The sequence below is a fragment of the Astatotilapia calliptera genome, chromosome 10, assembly GCF_900246225.1.
Source record: "Astatotilapia calliptera chromosome 10, fAstCal1.2, whole genome shotgun sequence".
NCBI lineage: Eukaryota > Metazoa > Chordata > Actinopteri > Cichliformes > Cichlidae > Astatotilapia > Astatotilapia calliptera.
The window spans coordinates 26496750-26513964 of record NC_039311.1 but is presented as its reverse complement, the minus strand read 5'-3'; the positions used below and the strand labels follow the sequence as shown (position 1 = coordinate 26513964).

Here is a 17215-nt window from a genome sequence, read left to right as displayed (position 1 = left end):
TAATCTCTCCAGCTCGTCCTGGGTCCTGCTTTTAGGCGTCGTCCTGGTAGGAAATGCCTGAAGCATCTCACCCTACGAGGCACATGAGTCAAATGGCCGAACTACCAGAGCTGGTTCCTTTAGATGTGGAGGAGTAGAAGTTCTACTCCGTCTCCTCAGAGGAACCTCATTTTCACCACTTGCATCGGTGATCTCATTCTTTCGGTTACTACTCAGAGCTTTTGGCCATAGGTGAGAGCGGGAATGTAGATCAACAGGTAAAACGTTAATATTTTCCAAACTAAATTCAGAAATTTCTAGCCTAATTCTAGCAGCTAAACAAAATTGTAGATGGGGCCTCGTATGATGCTGTCTCTAATTACTTGCGTTCTGTTTTTCCAAAACACTGCATAAATGCATCACTGATTTGTTGTTTTCTTAGGTAATCCAGTTAGAGTCCTTTCCTTTTTTTCGTCTGTTCTTTGAAGCCCTCTTCAGGAACTGTTCTTGATTCAACTGTTAACCCTTTAAGACCTACCATAGAACCAAGTCCGCCAGAGCTTATATTATATTTTTACATGGTGTGGTGCCATTTTTGGGAGCATTTCAAGTTGCTATACATCAATACAACAATTATAGCCCAGATTTTAATAATATGTATTCATTAAGTGCATAGTAATTACATCAATTGCAAAAAAGTGCAATAAACTACAAAAAATTGAAAATCGTTTTTGCTTTTTTAAGATATATTTCTAGTTAGAGAAATTTAAGAGGCTTATCCCTCAAAACTGTAAATACAAAAAAGTTGCACAAAATAGTTTCCTACCACAGGGAATTTATTTTGAGTGTCTTCAAAGTTTTATTTTTGAAATACACCAATTTTTATACACTGCAGGAAAAACGAAAATAAATATTATACTGCAAATTTGCAAAAAAGCAGCATGTGCATCAAAATAAACTATTTCCAGCAGTGCAATATGAGTCCTAAGCATCCCAGAAACGACACAGAAAGTCATAAAGTCAAACATAACTTTTAAAAGCACCAGTATAGGCCCTGAGGCCCTGATGGTAAAAAAAACTACATTTCCGCGAAAATGACGTCACTTCCGGCTTCGGGCAGGTAATGGCGGACATGCAAAAGTTCGCGCTGACGTCTATTCCAACGTAGGAAGTGTTATGAACAGCTGATCGGATCGGCAAAGCGTGTTTCTGGAATATTATGTTTTTGTTGCTGCAAGTGCTTTTTATGCAGTTTTTGCAAAGCTATATGTGGAAGGAAACTGTGACTTAGGACAAGCTGATGGCATAAGATGTAAGTACAACTCCTCCGGTTTCATATGCAAAACAAATTATTGCGCTAGCTTACGTGGTTGCAGAGCGGGATTTAAAAATAGTTATGCAAAACAGAGCGTGCCCGCTCCGACCGGCTCTAAAGGGTTAAATTGTCTTTTTTTCAGATTCCAAAGTTGTAAATGTGTATAAAAATTCTTTGAACTGTAAAGTTTGATTTCTATTTCCACTGAGAAATTACAAAATATATAAAAAGTAACTAAAATAGCAACAACACAATTCTTGAAGGATGTTGTTGAGTCCAGTATACAACCTATTCAGAATTGAGGTTCTTTCATTCAGAGACAAAAAGTGAAAAAGCTGCTCTCTAATTTGAGAATATGAACAAACACGCACAAATATACTTTGATATTCATTAATGTAATGGGCACCTGACAGGACCTGACAGCCATTTCCATGTGAAATTGTGTATAATTGTAACTTAAGAGTGAAAGCCACTGTGACACAATCCATCTTGCCTGTGGTGATACATTTTAAAGAAACATCTAAAATATTGCCTCTCATATATCTTGTTACGTCTTAATAACAGACAGAAGGGATTTAAAACATAAAGTCCATACAAATTTGTTTTGGAAGTGATGAATTACTTTTCCTCCTCAGAACATTTTACATCTGCAATTTCACTTCCACTCAAGTGCAATTTAAGCAACTAAGAGCACAGGCAGCTTGAACGGGGTGTTTTGGGACACTCTTCAAGGCGTGTTGGATCCGACTCTAAGAGATAACAGTGATTTGTGGGGAAAAACTGCCATGCAATTTGAAGGAGAAGAAGTGTAAAGCAAGTAGAAGGATGACTGAGAGCAACAGGGTCACTAAACATGCTGCTAGTGTGCAATAAAATCCAGTGCTGGTGTAGGAGCAGAGAAGAAGAGAACTCAGTTATTGGGTAAGCGGCAGCCTGTAAACAACTTAAAACCCCTCGGCGTTGGGTCTCACTCGACTGTGAAAGGAAAACCCTGATGGTTGTGTTTTCTTACCCTGTGAAGTATGAGAGGCAGTGAGAGTTGGAGCAATACAGACTGCTTTCTTCACTGTTAACATTGTTAGTGTCAGCCAGTCTCATGGTGCTCTCCATCACTTAGGGTCACAATATTTAGGACTCAAATGCATTAGAGGAGATGCCGGCTATATGGCTGTATTTGTTTTGGCTGCCGAGCACAGGGAGTAATGATGGTGGAGGTCCAATGAAGACTTTACATAGCTGCAAGTTACAGAGCTATATTGTGTGTGCTTTAAGGCCCGAGGTTGACAGAGTGGCAGAGAATTTTCATTTTATGGAAGTCATTTAAAATTGATGGTTTTTCACGATATCTCCTTTTGCATTGCTGAAGCAATAACACTGGTAATTGGTTACATTTGTTTCTATTTTTTGGCTTAGTATTACTGCCTTCATCTTTATTACCCTGCATATATATGCGGGATCTCGTGATATACTGGACTTGAATGAAATAGCCTGGAGGCAACATATGGTAGCTAGCAATTAGCATGTATTTACTTATTTTATGGAACTCTTTAATCTGCCCAGTTAACACAAGTGTGCTTTCACACATGTTAACCAGGTCATTTGGTCTATGCCAAGGAATAACAAGACATATTGTCGTTTCTTCATTCAGGAGCTATACTGAGATCCCAAGGAGGAGGCTGGGGACTAAACAGCAGCCCATACTGCTCTTTTCTGCCTCACAGGCACATATTGTGTAACATTATAAAGGTATAACTAACTGTATGCATTATTGACCAAGTGCTGTGCCTAAAATCAAGAACTGACTCATTTGTGTGGCATTGCCACATGAAACCGTTTTTTTTTGGGGGGGGGGTTTTTGGTGAAGCTGTTGATAAGAGGTCTTTTAAACAGCTAGTGCCAATATCTTTTTGTTATTCCAGGCAAAGCTGAATGATAGTTGGAAAAACATGCTGAAGTGTTGCTACTCTGCTCTGCTTTACTTTTAAAATCCCAGCAGAAATAAGGTTAAATTAAATTCGGTATTTTTGCTTCTGTTAATTTGTCAGGGAAAATCGAATCTTTAGTCAGTAAGGTTGGATGAAATTCACACTCACTGGCCAGTTTTTTAGTTACACCTGTTTAACTGCTCATTAACAGAAATATTTAATTAACAAATATCTAAGTGCTGAAGCTCAAACTGAGCATCAGAATGTGGATAAAAAAGTGATCTAAGTGATTTTGAAACTTGCATGTTTGTTGGTGGCATAGATTAAAAAAAACATGCCTGGTCTAATTCTGTGACATTTGGATGGCAGAGTCAGAATTCGGTCTGAACAAACATGAAAACATGCATTCATCCCCTTGTAGGTACTGCTGGTGGTGTAACGGTGTGTGGGATATTTTCTTGGCACACTGTGGACCTCTTAGCACCAGCTGAACATCATTTAAATTCCACAGTCTACCTGAGTATTGTTGCTCACCATGTCCATCCTTTTATGACCACTGTGCACCCATTTTCCGATTGCTGCTTCCAGCAGGATAAAGGACTTTGTCACAAAACTCAAATCTCAGATTGGTTTCTTGAACCTGACAAGTGAATGTACTCACATTTCAATCCAATAGAGCAGCTTTGGGATGTGACGGAATGGGAGATTTGCATGATGGATTTGCAGCCAACAAATCTGCAGCAACAGTGTGATACCATGATATTGATATCGAGAAAAATCTCTGAGGAATGTTTCCGGCACCTTGTTGGATCTTTGCCATGAAGAAATAAGATAGTCCTGAAGGCAAAAAGGGCTGGAATGCTGTACTAGCAAGTTGTACCTAATAAAGTGCCCAGTGAGTGCAAGTTGGAAGTGTATTGTAACAATAAGAACATTCTGACATTAGGCTGACAGAACTTCACAAATCACTCAGGTACACAGAATATTAAATCATTTATACAACGTGAGAATATATATTTACATATTTTACCAAAATTTCCTGGGATGTTGTTTGAAAAGCACAGAAGAGCAAGAGACAAACTTGACCAGAAAAATTTTTGGTGAGAAGCCTTTTTTCGGCTTTTAATTTTCACTATACGCTTATAATATCCTGTTATACTGTAAATTACAGCCATAACAATTAACAGTCTGTTAATGATTTTTAAAGTAATCTAGATTTTGAATTGCTATAAAAATAATTTCTAACTATAAAATTTAATCATTGGTCTATTTTTCTGTACCATCTCAAATGAATCTTGCAATGCGTCTGGCAGCAAGCAGTGGAATGCTGTGTGGAATTCTATTTTTCACGTAGTCACGATCCATGTATTTAGTTTAACTGACAGCTCTCGCAGTGTGACTGCCAGCTATCGCACCAACCCAAAACAAACCAAAATGAAATGGGCATATGCATCAGAGCTCATTTTTATCTAAATGGAACACAAACACGAGAACAAAGCTGAGGTCAGTGTGACTCACTCAAGCAGTTTATTGCCTATAGGGGTCATGTTTTTGTGCAGAGCCATGCCCCTCTTAAAGCTACTGCTGACGTAAAAGGTTGACTGCAGAGATGCTTTCATGGTGCTGATAGTGCTGGAGCAGCAGGTGGCATGCTTGTGTGTGTGTGTGTGTGTGTGTGTGTGTGTGTGTGTGTTGGAAGGAGCTCTGAAACATAATGTGAGAATCAGCTTCTGACAGCTCTACCACAACATCCTGTCTTCCCATTAGCACGGCGAATGTTTGGCACGATTGGCTGCTGAATTACTGTAGACATTAGGAGTGTGGGACCCACGGACACATCAAAGTCATCAAAAGACTAGCTCTAAAAGGATGGAGGTCTTCTGTGGTTTTAATGGCGGATTTCTTTTTTTGTGTGCAAGGCTTTTAGTTGCCCACATGTTGCACCATGATTATCTTTGTGTTTCTCTCACCAGGGGGAGTGTGGGTGGATAAGAGAGGCCGACTTGCAGCCCTCACCATGGGATTTTGTTGGTTAGGACTAGTGAGAGAGAGGCACAAAATGCCAGCAATAAATACCACAAAATTTATACTGAATGCAAAGTTGTGATTTATGAATTTTGTTACTTAGGGACAACATGGGTTTAAGGTACACTTTTACTGCTACTGATGCTTTTATCTGTGTTGTAACTGAGTACAAACACATCTGCATGCACAGACAGGCACTTTTAGGGTTAGTGCGCATGTTACAAAGTAGCAATGTTACATTGTTACAAAATAACACTATTACTGTGGTCACATTGCATTGTACAATGACTGTACTAAACATGTAGCTGGAATTTGACCTATATTTACAATGTTTCTTTCAAAGTACTGTACAGTACTAAATTCAGTAATCACATTACAGCTTCAGCTACATTGTTACATTTGTTACAAAGGTTTTACAGCTCTGTGCAAAATATAATTATTAAAAAAGACCATTATGATAAACACATCAGCATGACTTTATTTAAAAAATGGTTTTGTTTGAATACGTGTAGTTGAAAAAAAAAAAATTCAGCATCATATTTTCCTACAGGATAGAGTATTTAGTCCTTTAGCTGTTTAGTATAATGCCTGTGGAGAGAGATTGTCAGTGTGGACTGCCTCTCTGGCAGGAGGCTTCAGATGTGATTTAAACCTCCTCTCCAACATGAACAAATTACTCAGGTTCAATTGCAGTTGTTACCAGTTACTGTGCCCTAGTGGCTCAGTAAATGTGGAAAAGTTTTTTCAGTCAAAAATTTTGTTCATGTTTATAAATGTTACAAATTTGGAGAAAGCTCCACATCTATAGTTAGGTAGCAGTGATTTCATACTATCCTTGGATAAAAAGGAGAAAAAAATAGTTCTGGAAAAGACACAGCTAACATAATAACTAATAAATATAATACAGCAGGTGGCAGTGAGCCATTTCCTGGTCTGCAATGGTACCTCTCTTGTTTTAGTGTACTCATCATTAGCACAGCAGCTCGCTCTGCTGTAAATAACATCTTTTCAGCTGGTGTCCATCAGGCACTGAACTTGTATTTCACACCCCACATAAAAAATAAACCCCAAGCGTTGCCACTCTGCTAATTCCATCTCACAATAGCAGCCAAATTATTTCTCTGCATGCTCAGGGTCTACCAAAAGGGATAGTGAAGTAATTTTGGTCAGGGAAAATGAGCGCATTAGAGTATAATGCCTTGCTCGGGTATTAAATGCTATTGGTATCAACAATACAAAAACATGTTGAGAATATGTTTATGAGAATGACAGAAATGCATACAGAAAAAGAAGGGACCAACATGGAAGCGACATAAATGAGTAAAACTGGTCCAAGTAGGCTGAAGCTGGTGTGGTATAACTCCAGGTGTGTGGACAGGAGCTCCGGTGCTTAACGGAATGCACACCCCTCATCCAGTGATCCCAGCTGGGGGATGAAAAGATAGCATGTAGCCGTGTACACTTTGCATCATATCCATACATCCATCCATTTTCTTCCGCTTACCCAGGTCCGGGCCAGGGGGACAGCAGCCTAAGCAGAGAAGCCCAGACCTCCCTCTGCCTGGCCACCTCCTCAACCTTGTCCGGGGGAACACCAGGCCAGCTGAGAGATTTAATTTGTCCTGGGTGTGCCCCGGGGCCTCCTCTCGGTGAGACATGCCCAGAACACCTCACACAGGAGGTCACTCAGGGATGGCCGAACTCTTCACTCCATCTCTAAGGGTGAAGCCAGCCACCCTTCGGAGAAACCTGATTTCCGCCGCTTGTATTCACAATTTTGTTCTTTCGCACACTACCCAAAGCTTGTGACCACAGGTAAGGGTAGGGATGTAGATCAACCAGTAAATCGAGAACTGTGCTTTTACACTCAGCTCTCTCTTGACCACAATGGATTGGTACAGTATTCACCTCACTGTGGCAACAGCAATCCATTTGTCGATCTCTGGAGTGGGCACTCCATCCTTTTCTGGCTGAGGACCATGGCCTCAGACTTGGAGGTGCTGAGCCAAGCCTTTCACCCATTGGCTATGCCTAGAAATTCTGTCCATAAAAATAATGAATTGGTGACAGGGAGCAGCCCTGTTGGAGTCCAACACCCACTGGGAATTAGTCCGACTTATTGCTGGCTATGCGGACCAAGCTCTTGCAGCGGTTATATAATCAGCAATGGGTAGCAATGGGTGTCTGGCCCATTGCTACAAGGCTGATGAGTCTGATCCCCCTATAGTTGGAGCACACCCTCTGGTCCCACTTCTTAAAGATGGGAACCACCCCGGTTTGCTAATCCAGAGGTACCTCCCCTGATCTCCGTGCAACATTCTAGAGGCATGTCAACCGAGACAACCCTACAACCCCAGAGCCTTGAAGAACTCAGGGTGAAACTCATCATTTTTGTAATATATATTTATGGAAATGTAACTTGTATGTAATATATAATATATATGTCTTGTAATATATCTATACTAAAGCACTTCTGGATGGATGCAAACTCCATTTCGTTGCCTTGTACTTGTGACATGTGCAATGACAATAAAGTTGAATTCTATTCTAATTCTATTCTATTCTATCAGCCCCAGGGGATCTGCCACCAAGGAGTTGTTAAACTGCCTCAGTGACCTCCTTCAATCTCCCTTGGAATGCTGTCAAAGTTCTGCCGGATGTGGGAGTTGAAGATCTTGTGGACAGGGACCTCTGGCAAGTGGTGATCAGTTGACAGCTCAGCACTGCTCTTCACCCAAGTGTTTAGAACATATGGTTGCAGATCTGATGAAACGATTACAAAATCGATCATCGACATGCGGCCTAGAGTGCCTCTGTTTGAACGTGGTGTTTGTTATGGACAAACTGTGGTTTGCACAGAAATCGAGTAACAGAACACTGCTTGAGTTCAGATCTGGCAGGCCGTTCCTCCCAATCATGCCCACATGAGCATTGGAGCCTATCAAGAGGACAACAGAGTCCACAGGTGGAGCATCCTCAAGCAACTCCAACATACAGGCAGCAAGCTGAGGGCATACTTTGCATCATCTATAAAAGTAATTTTTGCTTACATGTATTATTGTGGTATATGTTGTAAAGATCATAAAGCCATTTAAGGCAAATTTTAGGGCACATACATAAAAATCACTTAAGCTATATTAGGACGTAATAATACTCTGTGGTCTCAGGGCCAGTATATTAAAAACAAAATGCAATAACTCAATGGAGCAGATGTAGTGATGTTTACTTCTTGAGCAAACCACACACTGAAGGGAATTGCAGCTATTATTGTTTTCTCCAATTGCCGACCACCTTCTAGTGTGCTTCTAGGGCCTACAAGAACTTTAGTTTATTACGCTCAGAGCTAAATTCAGAAGTCTGGAACTAATCCACACTACCTAGTGAACTTAATATTTTTAAAGCCATCAAAAAATGTGATATTTTTCATTTTTCTAACTTTAACTATTAAGTTATATTTGTTATATCCACTAGTCAAACTAACAATACATTTCCTTCTTATATCTGGAATTCCATTTTTGCAGCAAAGTATTTAAAATTTCAAGACATGTCACAAGAATTTGTTTGTAAAATCTAAAATGTGTGTATGCAAAAATGTGTCTAATTAAAATAGCCAGTCAAAATACAAAGACACAATTGTGAGACAGGATCTTCGTGTTTTCTTTGAACAAAATAGAAGCAACATCTTAAGTAGTTGCTTGAGCATAGGTGTGTTACTGAGGCACAAGTGAGACGAACAACAATCCTGTTTAAATAACAATAATCATGCATTTAACAGTTTATTAGAGACCAAATGTTTTTGTAATGTATTTCCTACATGAAGGTGCATGGCAGTTAGGTTAACAAAGTGAATAGAGTACAGTGACAAGCTGTTCATATAAATATAATAAGTCTATGCTGTAATAAAACAGAGACCGTATTTAAAAGTCAGCCTGCATACTCTGGATTATGCCAGTAGAGTACTCAGTGTGCTCCAAGACCTAGTAATGAGCACCAGAGTTAACTGCTTACCAGTCTTAAAAATCATTCATCACTCTACAAATAAATTATTCTGCTGTTTATGTTCACTCTCCTAAAACTTCTTCAAAAAGGCCAAAGGTTTGAAGATCTTTAAATGTTAATATAGCTCAGACAGAGTACAAGGAAGCAACAATTCATACTTTACTAGAACTGGTCCTCTGAAGAAAGAAAGCCTCAGAAAGTAAAGGAAAAGACCTGGAAGTTTGTTCAGTAAGAGATAATAAAATATTAGTGGATCAGTGATAGATGAACGTACCATAGACATAGAGGGTGTAGTCATCGTAAGCCTCTCCAATTGAGTTGGATGCCACACAACGGTAGGTTCCATTGTAGGACTTGTTTAGATTTTCAATGTAAAGATCGGCGCCGGTGATAACTGCATGGGAAGGTACGTCGTCATCCACCTTCAACCAGTTCACCCGCTGTGGCCTGAAATTAAAACACCAGAGTAAGTACAGGAGTAAGATCACATTGCTCTTCATCAGCTAGTTTCGGCCAGTCTTTGAGATCTTTTATTGATCCCCTATATCAGCAATACCTTTTATATTTTATATATTATATATATATATTTCATATTGCATACCTTGTTTTAAATGAACGGCATTCATATTATCAGTGAATGAATTGTAAAATCAAGTTTCATGCTGTTTAAAAGTGGGAACCAATTAGAGTCCACAACATACATTGAACTAATTCTTACTTAAAAAACCTTTTCATTAAGTACTTCTCATCAATTTTTTTTCTTGATACTTCAAAGCTGAATCTTGGCAGTTCTATTTCATGATCCTTTATTTAGTATGACTAACAACTAAGGTTGAAAGTGAAAATGTATCTTATGTTTATGGGGACACACACACACACACACACACACACACACACACACACACACACACACACACACACATATATATATATATATATTTTTAAATTTAAAAACCATAAAATGCAATCACACTGTCATTCAAATTATGAGAAAATTAAAATTCTTGTCACATTATTTTATATTCCTTTTATTTTTCTTTAAAAAACAACAATATTGTAACATTATAGCCATACATACTTAGAATATGTACAGAAAATGTTAATATTTATATATTTTTTGTTTTTTTTAAAGTAATACTTAAAAAAAAAAAATAGAATGGCAATTCACAACAACAGTGTTTTACACTGTAAGGTAAAGCCGATAGATTATAGGGTCTATGTAATATTGAAGACAGAACCTCAGTGATCAGACAGTCCAGCAAGCACCGGCAACGGTACCAAGGTTATATTACCATTTTAATGTACTCGCTATAGGTTTCATATTTGGGCAATATGCATGTAATAAATCTCCTGTCAATCTACCAAATAATTATCTTGTATGGCCAACTAATGATTAAGGATTGGCCCCAGAGTAAAGGTCATGCAATACACACACACAGACACACACAAATCCCATGGCATCCCAAAGGCAACCAAGAACTTCCATCTTTTGAGTTTTCTTTTTCTTTTTTATATTATCCTCCTAGGACCTGCCGTCCACATATGTGGACATCACATTTTGGGTTATTTAGACCAAAATACTCAATTTTGCTCTGCAAGGGCCTGATATCCACTTACGAGGACATTATACTGCTACTGTTCTATCAAAATTCTAACAAATATCCTTATTTGTGGCTCTCACTTTTCTTAGCAACAAAAATCAGGTAAAAAAAACCAAACATTTGATAATTCTTTGTTTTTACATTCATCGGGCCCCAATATGCCCAAATATCAAAGAGAAATTAAAAATGCATGCTCTGGAAGAGTTCGGGTCTTAGGAGGTTATAGGTCTGCATTTGTTTTGCACTTTTGGTTATATAAAAATGAACAAGTTAAACAACCCTCTGGACTGACATCAGTATCCGATCTTGGACAACTGTTGCTTAATTGTTTGCATGTTTTGTTCAAGCTCAAATACCTTTTTCACAGTGCAGTCAGTATCACAGTAGCCCACCATTCTTTGTTTCTTTGTTTTCAGAGGTCAGTTTGTTTTGTTTTAGAAATGACTGTATGTTTGTGGTACACTGCGCTTACGTAGTAATACTCTGACTACTAAGATTTCATGAAAAAAAAGACCAAAGTCTATTATATGTGTCACAATGTCACGTTTGTCTTTTTATCTAAATCTCAGTTTCTCTTTTTATTTCATTCCAGGGAGGTTTAGCAAATTGATTCAATCAGTAAAAACACTTCAGTATATGATTGTTCTACAGTAGACATACATTTACAGGTCCTTTTAACAACTTTACCCACATGTGGTAACAGATTACCATTTCTCTGAAGATAACTAACACAGCTTCATATTTTTTTGTCTTTAGTTTAAAGCAACAATAAATAATGGTAAATAAGATGTATTGAAATGACATCTGTACCTTTGCATACCTCTAAAAGTAACAATAACCGTGCACCAGCCTTGTCTTGAAATTGCAGACTTTTCACGCTTGTATACTTAGAGAAGCTCTGTAGGTGGCTGCCTACCAAGCGTCTTTCTTTGTTCTCTTTTCTACCTTGACTGAGGTTTATAGCAGGGTGACAGATTCCATTTTTATGACAATGAGCTCAAAGTGCCCAGAGTCACAGAGGGTGAAGAGAAAAGAAAAAGACAAAACACCTCTATTTTGCTGCTGCAACTTTCAATGGCCATTGCCAGCTACTGTTATTTCCCCTGAGCATGTGCTGATGGTCTCTCTTGTTGCATTTTGTTGTGGTGTTTTAACTTGTTTCCCTCCATTTGAAAACATTTGGTGTGAAGGGAGCAAGCAAATGGGAGGGGGGTGGGGGTGCACAAAAATCCAGGAAAAAGAAAAATATGAAATAGCTCCTGAAGCTCATTTCCAAAACAAACAAACAAACAAACAAACCACAAGTGTTTTTAATGGCTGTGGTGGATGGCTTGAAAGAGAGAGGACCGTGTCTGCTGCAAGTGTTATGTAGGTGAAGTGAAATGTAAATAAAAAAAAAAACATTTAGAAATATGAGTTGTTTTCTCAGATGGAGTTGGAAACATAACCTAGAAGAAAATGTTTCTATAGGTGCATCAGATGTTGTGAGGAGGGAAAAATGAAGCTAGGAAAGGAGGTATAGATAGATGGAAGAGGTAAGATGGGGTTGCAAGGAGAGAGGAAGGGCAGGCGTCTAGAATACAAATGGCTGCCTGCAGTCGGGGCCCCCTGTGCTATCTGCTGGTAATGACTGCACAACTCTCAGCAGCTCTAATGAAAATGACTTCCAATTCCCGGCTCACTGTATTGATTGTGTTTTCATCTTTATAAAATGAATACGGGTAGTGAGCTTGTCTCTATGCCAAGTATGAAAACTGCAGGGGGTGGGGGATTGGGCTGGAAGGGAGGAGCATTCAGGAGTGCACACTGTTTTGATCTATGCGCGTGTGTGTGTGTGTGTGTGTGTGTGTGTGTGTGTGTGTGTATGCCTGTTCTGTACTTCTACCTTTCAGAGTTTCATACTGAGTTTTTGAGCCTCAGATGGGAAAGTGAAAAGTGAAGACAGTTAAAGATTGGTTCTAACTTTGATTCATGGTCAAGACTGGATTACGACTAAGGTTTAAATCTGAGGGCCAATTTAAAGCTGGCATTGGCTGAACCTGCAAACAGAGTTCAGCTGTTGATGTCATAGTCATAACGTCATCCAAGATGAAATGCATTAGAGCTGCCTGTGTAGGCAAATGCGAAGGTGCTTACGAGGGTTTCGCACACAAAGATTTTGACAAATAAAGTGCAGTCAAGAGTCACCACTCGTTCCCTTGTATTTCGCTTCTAACAAAGCAGACATTCTTGTCATTTTTTAAAGTGGTCTTAAGCAATTGCTCTCCAGGCTTTCTGAAGGCCTTTCAAATTTTTCACCTCTTTTCAGCCCAGAACTTGTACCTTGAACCATTTTTAGATTAGATTAGATTAGATTTTGATCTATTACATAGTAACATCTGGAGAGTGTCTGATTGGCAGTAGCTTCATTTTTTTTTACCATGACTATGATGCCAAATGTACTGCCAACGTACTGACTTTTTAACCTTGTTCCAAACTGTTTTCACCTTATAGATTATATTTCCATTAATGTATATAGTCGAATATTGAAAAAGAAAATCATGGAAAATCCTAATTTAACAGATATAGATCAGCTGTAGATCAGCGATCCCTAACCTTTTTTGCGCCATGGATCAGTTTAATGTCAGACAATATTTTCACGGACCGGCCTTTAAGGTGTTGTGGATAAAATGATACAACCAAGAGAAAAACTGTGGTATTTTGTAAATATAATAATAAATGCAAATTCACTGTGCAATTGTGTAACTTTATTAGCAGCGTCCTCCTGAAACACGCTAACAACATTGAGAGTAACATCCTCCTCTCTGCCCCTTAATACTCTCTGGTCGCAGGTGGTAATGCATAAATAGTTCTTTCAAAATAAGACACAACTACAACACAGGGAAAGACCCAGGGAAACACAGTTAACGATAAAAACCCTGAAAACCATAAATTTCACAACCGAGCCTCAACTCTCGCGGCCCGGTAACAAACGACTCACAGACTAGTACCGGTCCGTGGCCCAGGGGTTGGGGCCTGTGGCTTTAGATGAAAAAAAGACTTAACTGTGGGCGATCATGGCTCAAGAGTTCGCCTTGTAATCGGAAGGTTGCCGGTCCGAGCCCTGGCTTGGACAGTCTCGGTCGTTGTGTCCTTGGTCAAGACACTTCACCCGTTGCCTACTGGTGGTGGTCAGAGGGCCCGGTGGTGCCAGTGTCCGGCAGCCTCGCCTCTGTCAGTGCGCCCCAGGGTGGCTGTGGTTATATGTAGCTTGCCATCACCAGTGTGTGAACGTGTGTGTGAATGGGTGAATGACTGGATGTGTAAAGCACTTTGGGGTCCTTAGGGACTAGTAAAGCACTATACAACTACAGGCCATTTAATAACACACTAAGAAATTATGATTGCTTATGTTTGGTTGCATTTTAACCTGCTTAGAAAGTCTACACCTCACTCAGACCTCTAAGGAAGGAAACTAATTTCAATCACATTTCAGTAATAACTATCAATCACTCTTTCATGCTTCTAATTCCCTTAGCAAAACACTTCCCCGAAAAACTAAATTTCACACACTTTCCAACTTTCAACTCTCCAGCAGAGAGGACAGCTGAAGTCCGTGACAAGAGCGACCGCATTACAAGGTAAAAAACTTCTTCTGAAACTTTTTAACCCTCTACTGCAGCGCAATTCACTTTTTGTATGCATTTATGTGCTCAGTGCGCTCCCAGGTACACAGGGCCCATTTGTCACTAACACAATTATTAGGTTCCATTTGTCACTAACACGATAATCTGTTTGTATGTGTGTCTTCATAAATACACTGTCTGACATTAGTTGGGCATGACAAACATAAACGAGCTTAGTTGGCATTTAAATCCAGTATAAAATGTTGTGAACACCTCTTTTAGCTATATTTTTATGCTAAAAAACAAAAATACAAACTGCTTTTCAAGTCTGCAGATTCCAGAAACCATTAAGTTTTCATGGCGTGGGCCTTTTTCTAAGGCTGCAATTTACCTTTGAATTTGAACAAAAGAAGCACCTGCAAGTTGGTCACATTGAGTTTGTAATGTAATTTTCATAACAGCATCTTCATCTCATGACTGTGTTCTGTTCAAATTTGAACTAGCTTGTCAACATACTAATTTGATAGATTTCAACAGCACCAAGTACAATTTATTGATATTTGAACAGTTCAGCAGGTCTCCTGCCGGAGGCTCTCAGGGCTACGCTCAACCCTGCTCTCCCTAATGGTTTCATTTGCACTCCATTACATCTCATATCACAAAGACCTGCCATCTAAACAAACCAACAGCTGGGTTTACCGATGATGCAGGTGAAATAATATCCTAATGAGCAACAAGCTGGAGCTTTCAGATGATAAGGCTAGGCATTTCAAAGGGCTTATTTGCACCGAGTCACTGTAAGTTTTCAAAATGGTGAGAAAAATTAGTTGAGGACAGTTTTCTGTTCACAGCTCTGTGTACCACAAATAATCATTTAACTTTAATCACAAAATTGACTTCATGAGTGCATATCCAGTGTCTCGAATCCATCAACATAGTCTCTCTCAGCCTCATACACTTTCCCTAGATACCTTCAGAATATTATCACTCATCATTTAGGGGAAAAAACACCCAGCCTATTCAACCCTCTGCCTACTGAAATTCTAACTGCAAGACATTAGGACCCACTCCCCTCACTATTATTAATGCCCTTCTGCTCGGTCCTCCACTTTTAAAGCAGCAGTAATTAAATACCTGCTCAAAATATCACACAGTAATTCTGATGTATTTCATAATTACAGGTCAGTTTTCAAATTTCCCCTTTGGAAATCTGAAAAACGAACATAGAAGCCATTCAATTACGTGATTATGTAGCCAGTAATGGGTATTTAGACTAGCCAGGACCCAGGTCCTTATCACATTCCACTCACAGTTTTTCTCCCTGAAACTGTACTTTCACAGCCATTCTATCCATCAGCTGAACTCCATCGGCTAATTAGAAGAAATCTCTGCTGTCTGCGAGAAGATTAGTTCTAGAGCCAGTGTTGAGTAAAACAACACACTGTGCTTGTCAGGCTTATGTACCACTCTTAGCTTCCTCTTCCACAGAGTTGTGACATTTGGCATTTCCAATTTTCTAATTTGTCATCAAAAACTAAGTTTTAGCCCATGAGGCAATGTTCACGAGTCACTTTTTTTAATGCCAGGACATGGCACGGATCATCTCGTTACAATTGGGTGAATGTTGAGTAGTGGCATTCACGTGGGTGGTATTTTGAGCAAACAGACTACGCACGCTCCACATGATAATAGTACTGCCTGTAGCACTGGCATATATCAGCTGAACAATGTGGCCCACCAATTAGTAAACAGTCCACAGATAAGCTCAAGAAGCATGACCAAGAGTCCAAAGTACTGACGTGTCCTTCAAACTCGCTAGATCCCCATGTGATTAAACATATACAGGATGTACAAAGGCAAGCAAGCTCCACCCCAGAACCCACAGGGCCCAAGGGAACTGCTACCAAAGTCATTCCACCAGACATGACAGGACACCTTTAAATGTCACATGTCAATGCCAGAACACCTATACAAGAGGCCTAAAACAATAATAATCAGGTGGTTTTAATATTACAGCATAATAAAGGGACTAACAAGATACCCCTAAAGAAAAACTCTGGAGATCTGAGAGATGCTTGGTTGTTCTAAATGGGGAAGACTTGGAAAGTCGAGTATGCAGGATTTAGACAACAATCGCATTACCTTACAACACTCATTATTATGTTTGCATTGGTGTATAGTTCACTGAAAATAATAATCACAGTTTTTTCATTAACTTATAATGAGCCCTTTTATATCTACAATGGGAAAAGGTTGTCGCTTATGGATTCAGCCACAGCTATAACCCAAAATGGACAAAACCAACAGTATCTCCCCAGAAGGTGTTTTCAGATAAATTCTTTTTTTTTTTGTTAAGCCACTTAACATAACAGAAAATTGACCAAAGATCCAATTTTAAATTGCATCTTTAAGAACAACAAGGTTCTATTAGCCAAAATCAGATGCTAATAGCAAGCTATTAGCCAAAATCAGATGCTAATAACAAGCTATTAGCCAAAAACAGTGCATCCTTAAGAAAGTCGATGGAACTAGACAAGTGGAGGACAAAAGAAGCGACAGACCAAAAAAACTACAGCAGAAAAAAACATTTGAAAGTCATGTCCCTAAAAATATGGAAATGTATTGCAAAGACCTGACATAGGACCTCAGAAATGCATCTAGCCCTTAAGTTGATACATCTGCTGTTCACTGAAGCCTCATCAGAAATGTCCCGGTGGAAGGGTAGCTGTCAAGAAGCCATTCTTACGGAATGAAAACAGGGAGAAA

General features: G+C 39.2%; 1 protein-coding gene across 5 annotated transcripts in view; it reads right to left on the bottom strand.

Annotated features, from left to right (window-relative positions):
- Positions 1 to 17215, bottom strand: part of cadm1a (cell adhesion molecule 1a) — a 470606-nt gene that overhangs the window by 64192 nt on the left and 389199 nt on the right. For all 5 annotated transcript variants that reach the window (XM_026182490.1, XM_026182491.1, XM_026182487.1 and 2 more), the window contains one exon: positions 9518 to 9690. In XM_026182490.1, the coding sequence (XP_026038275.1) occupies positions 9518 to 9690 (173 nt within the window). The remainder of the gene's footprint in view (positions 1 to 9517; positions 9691 to 17215) is intronic.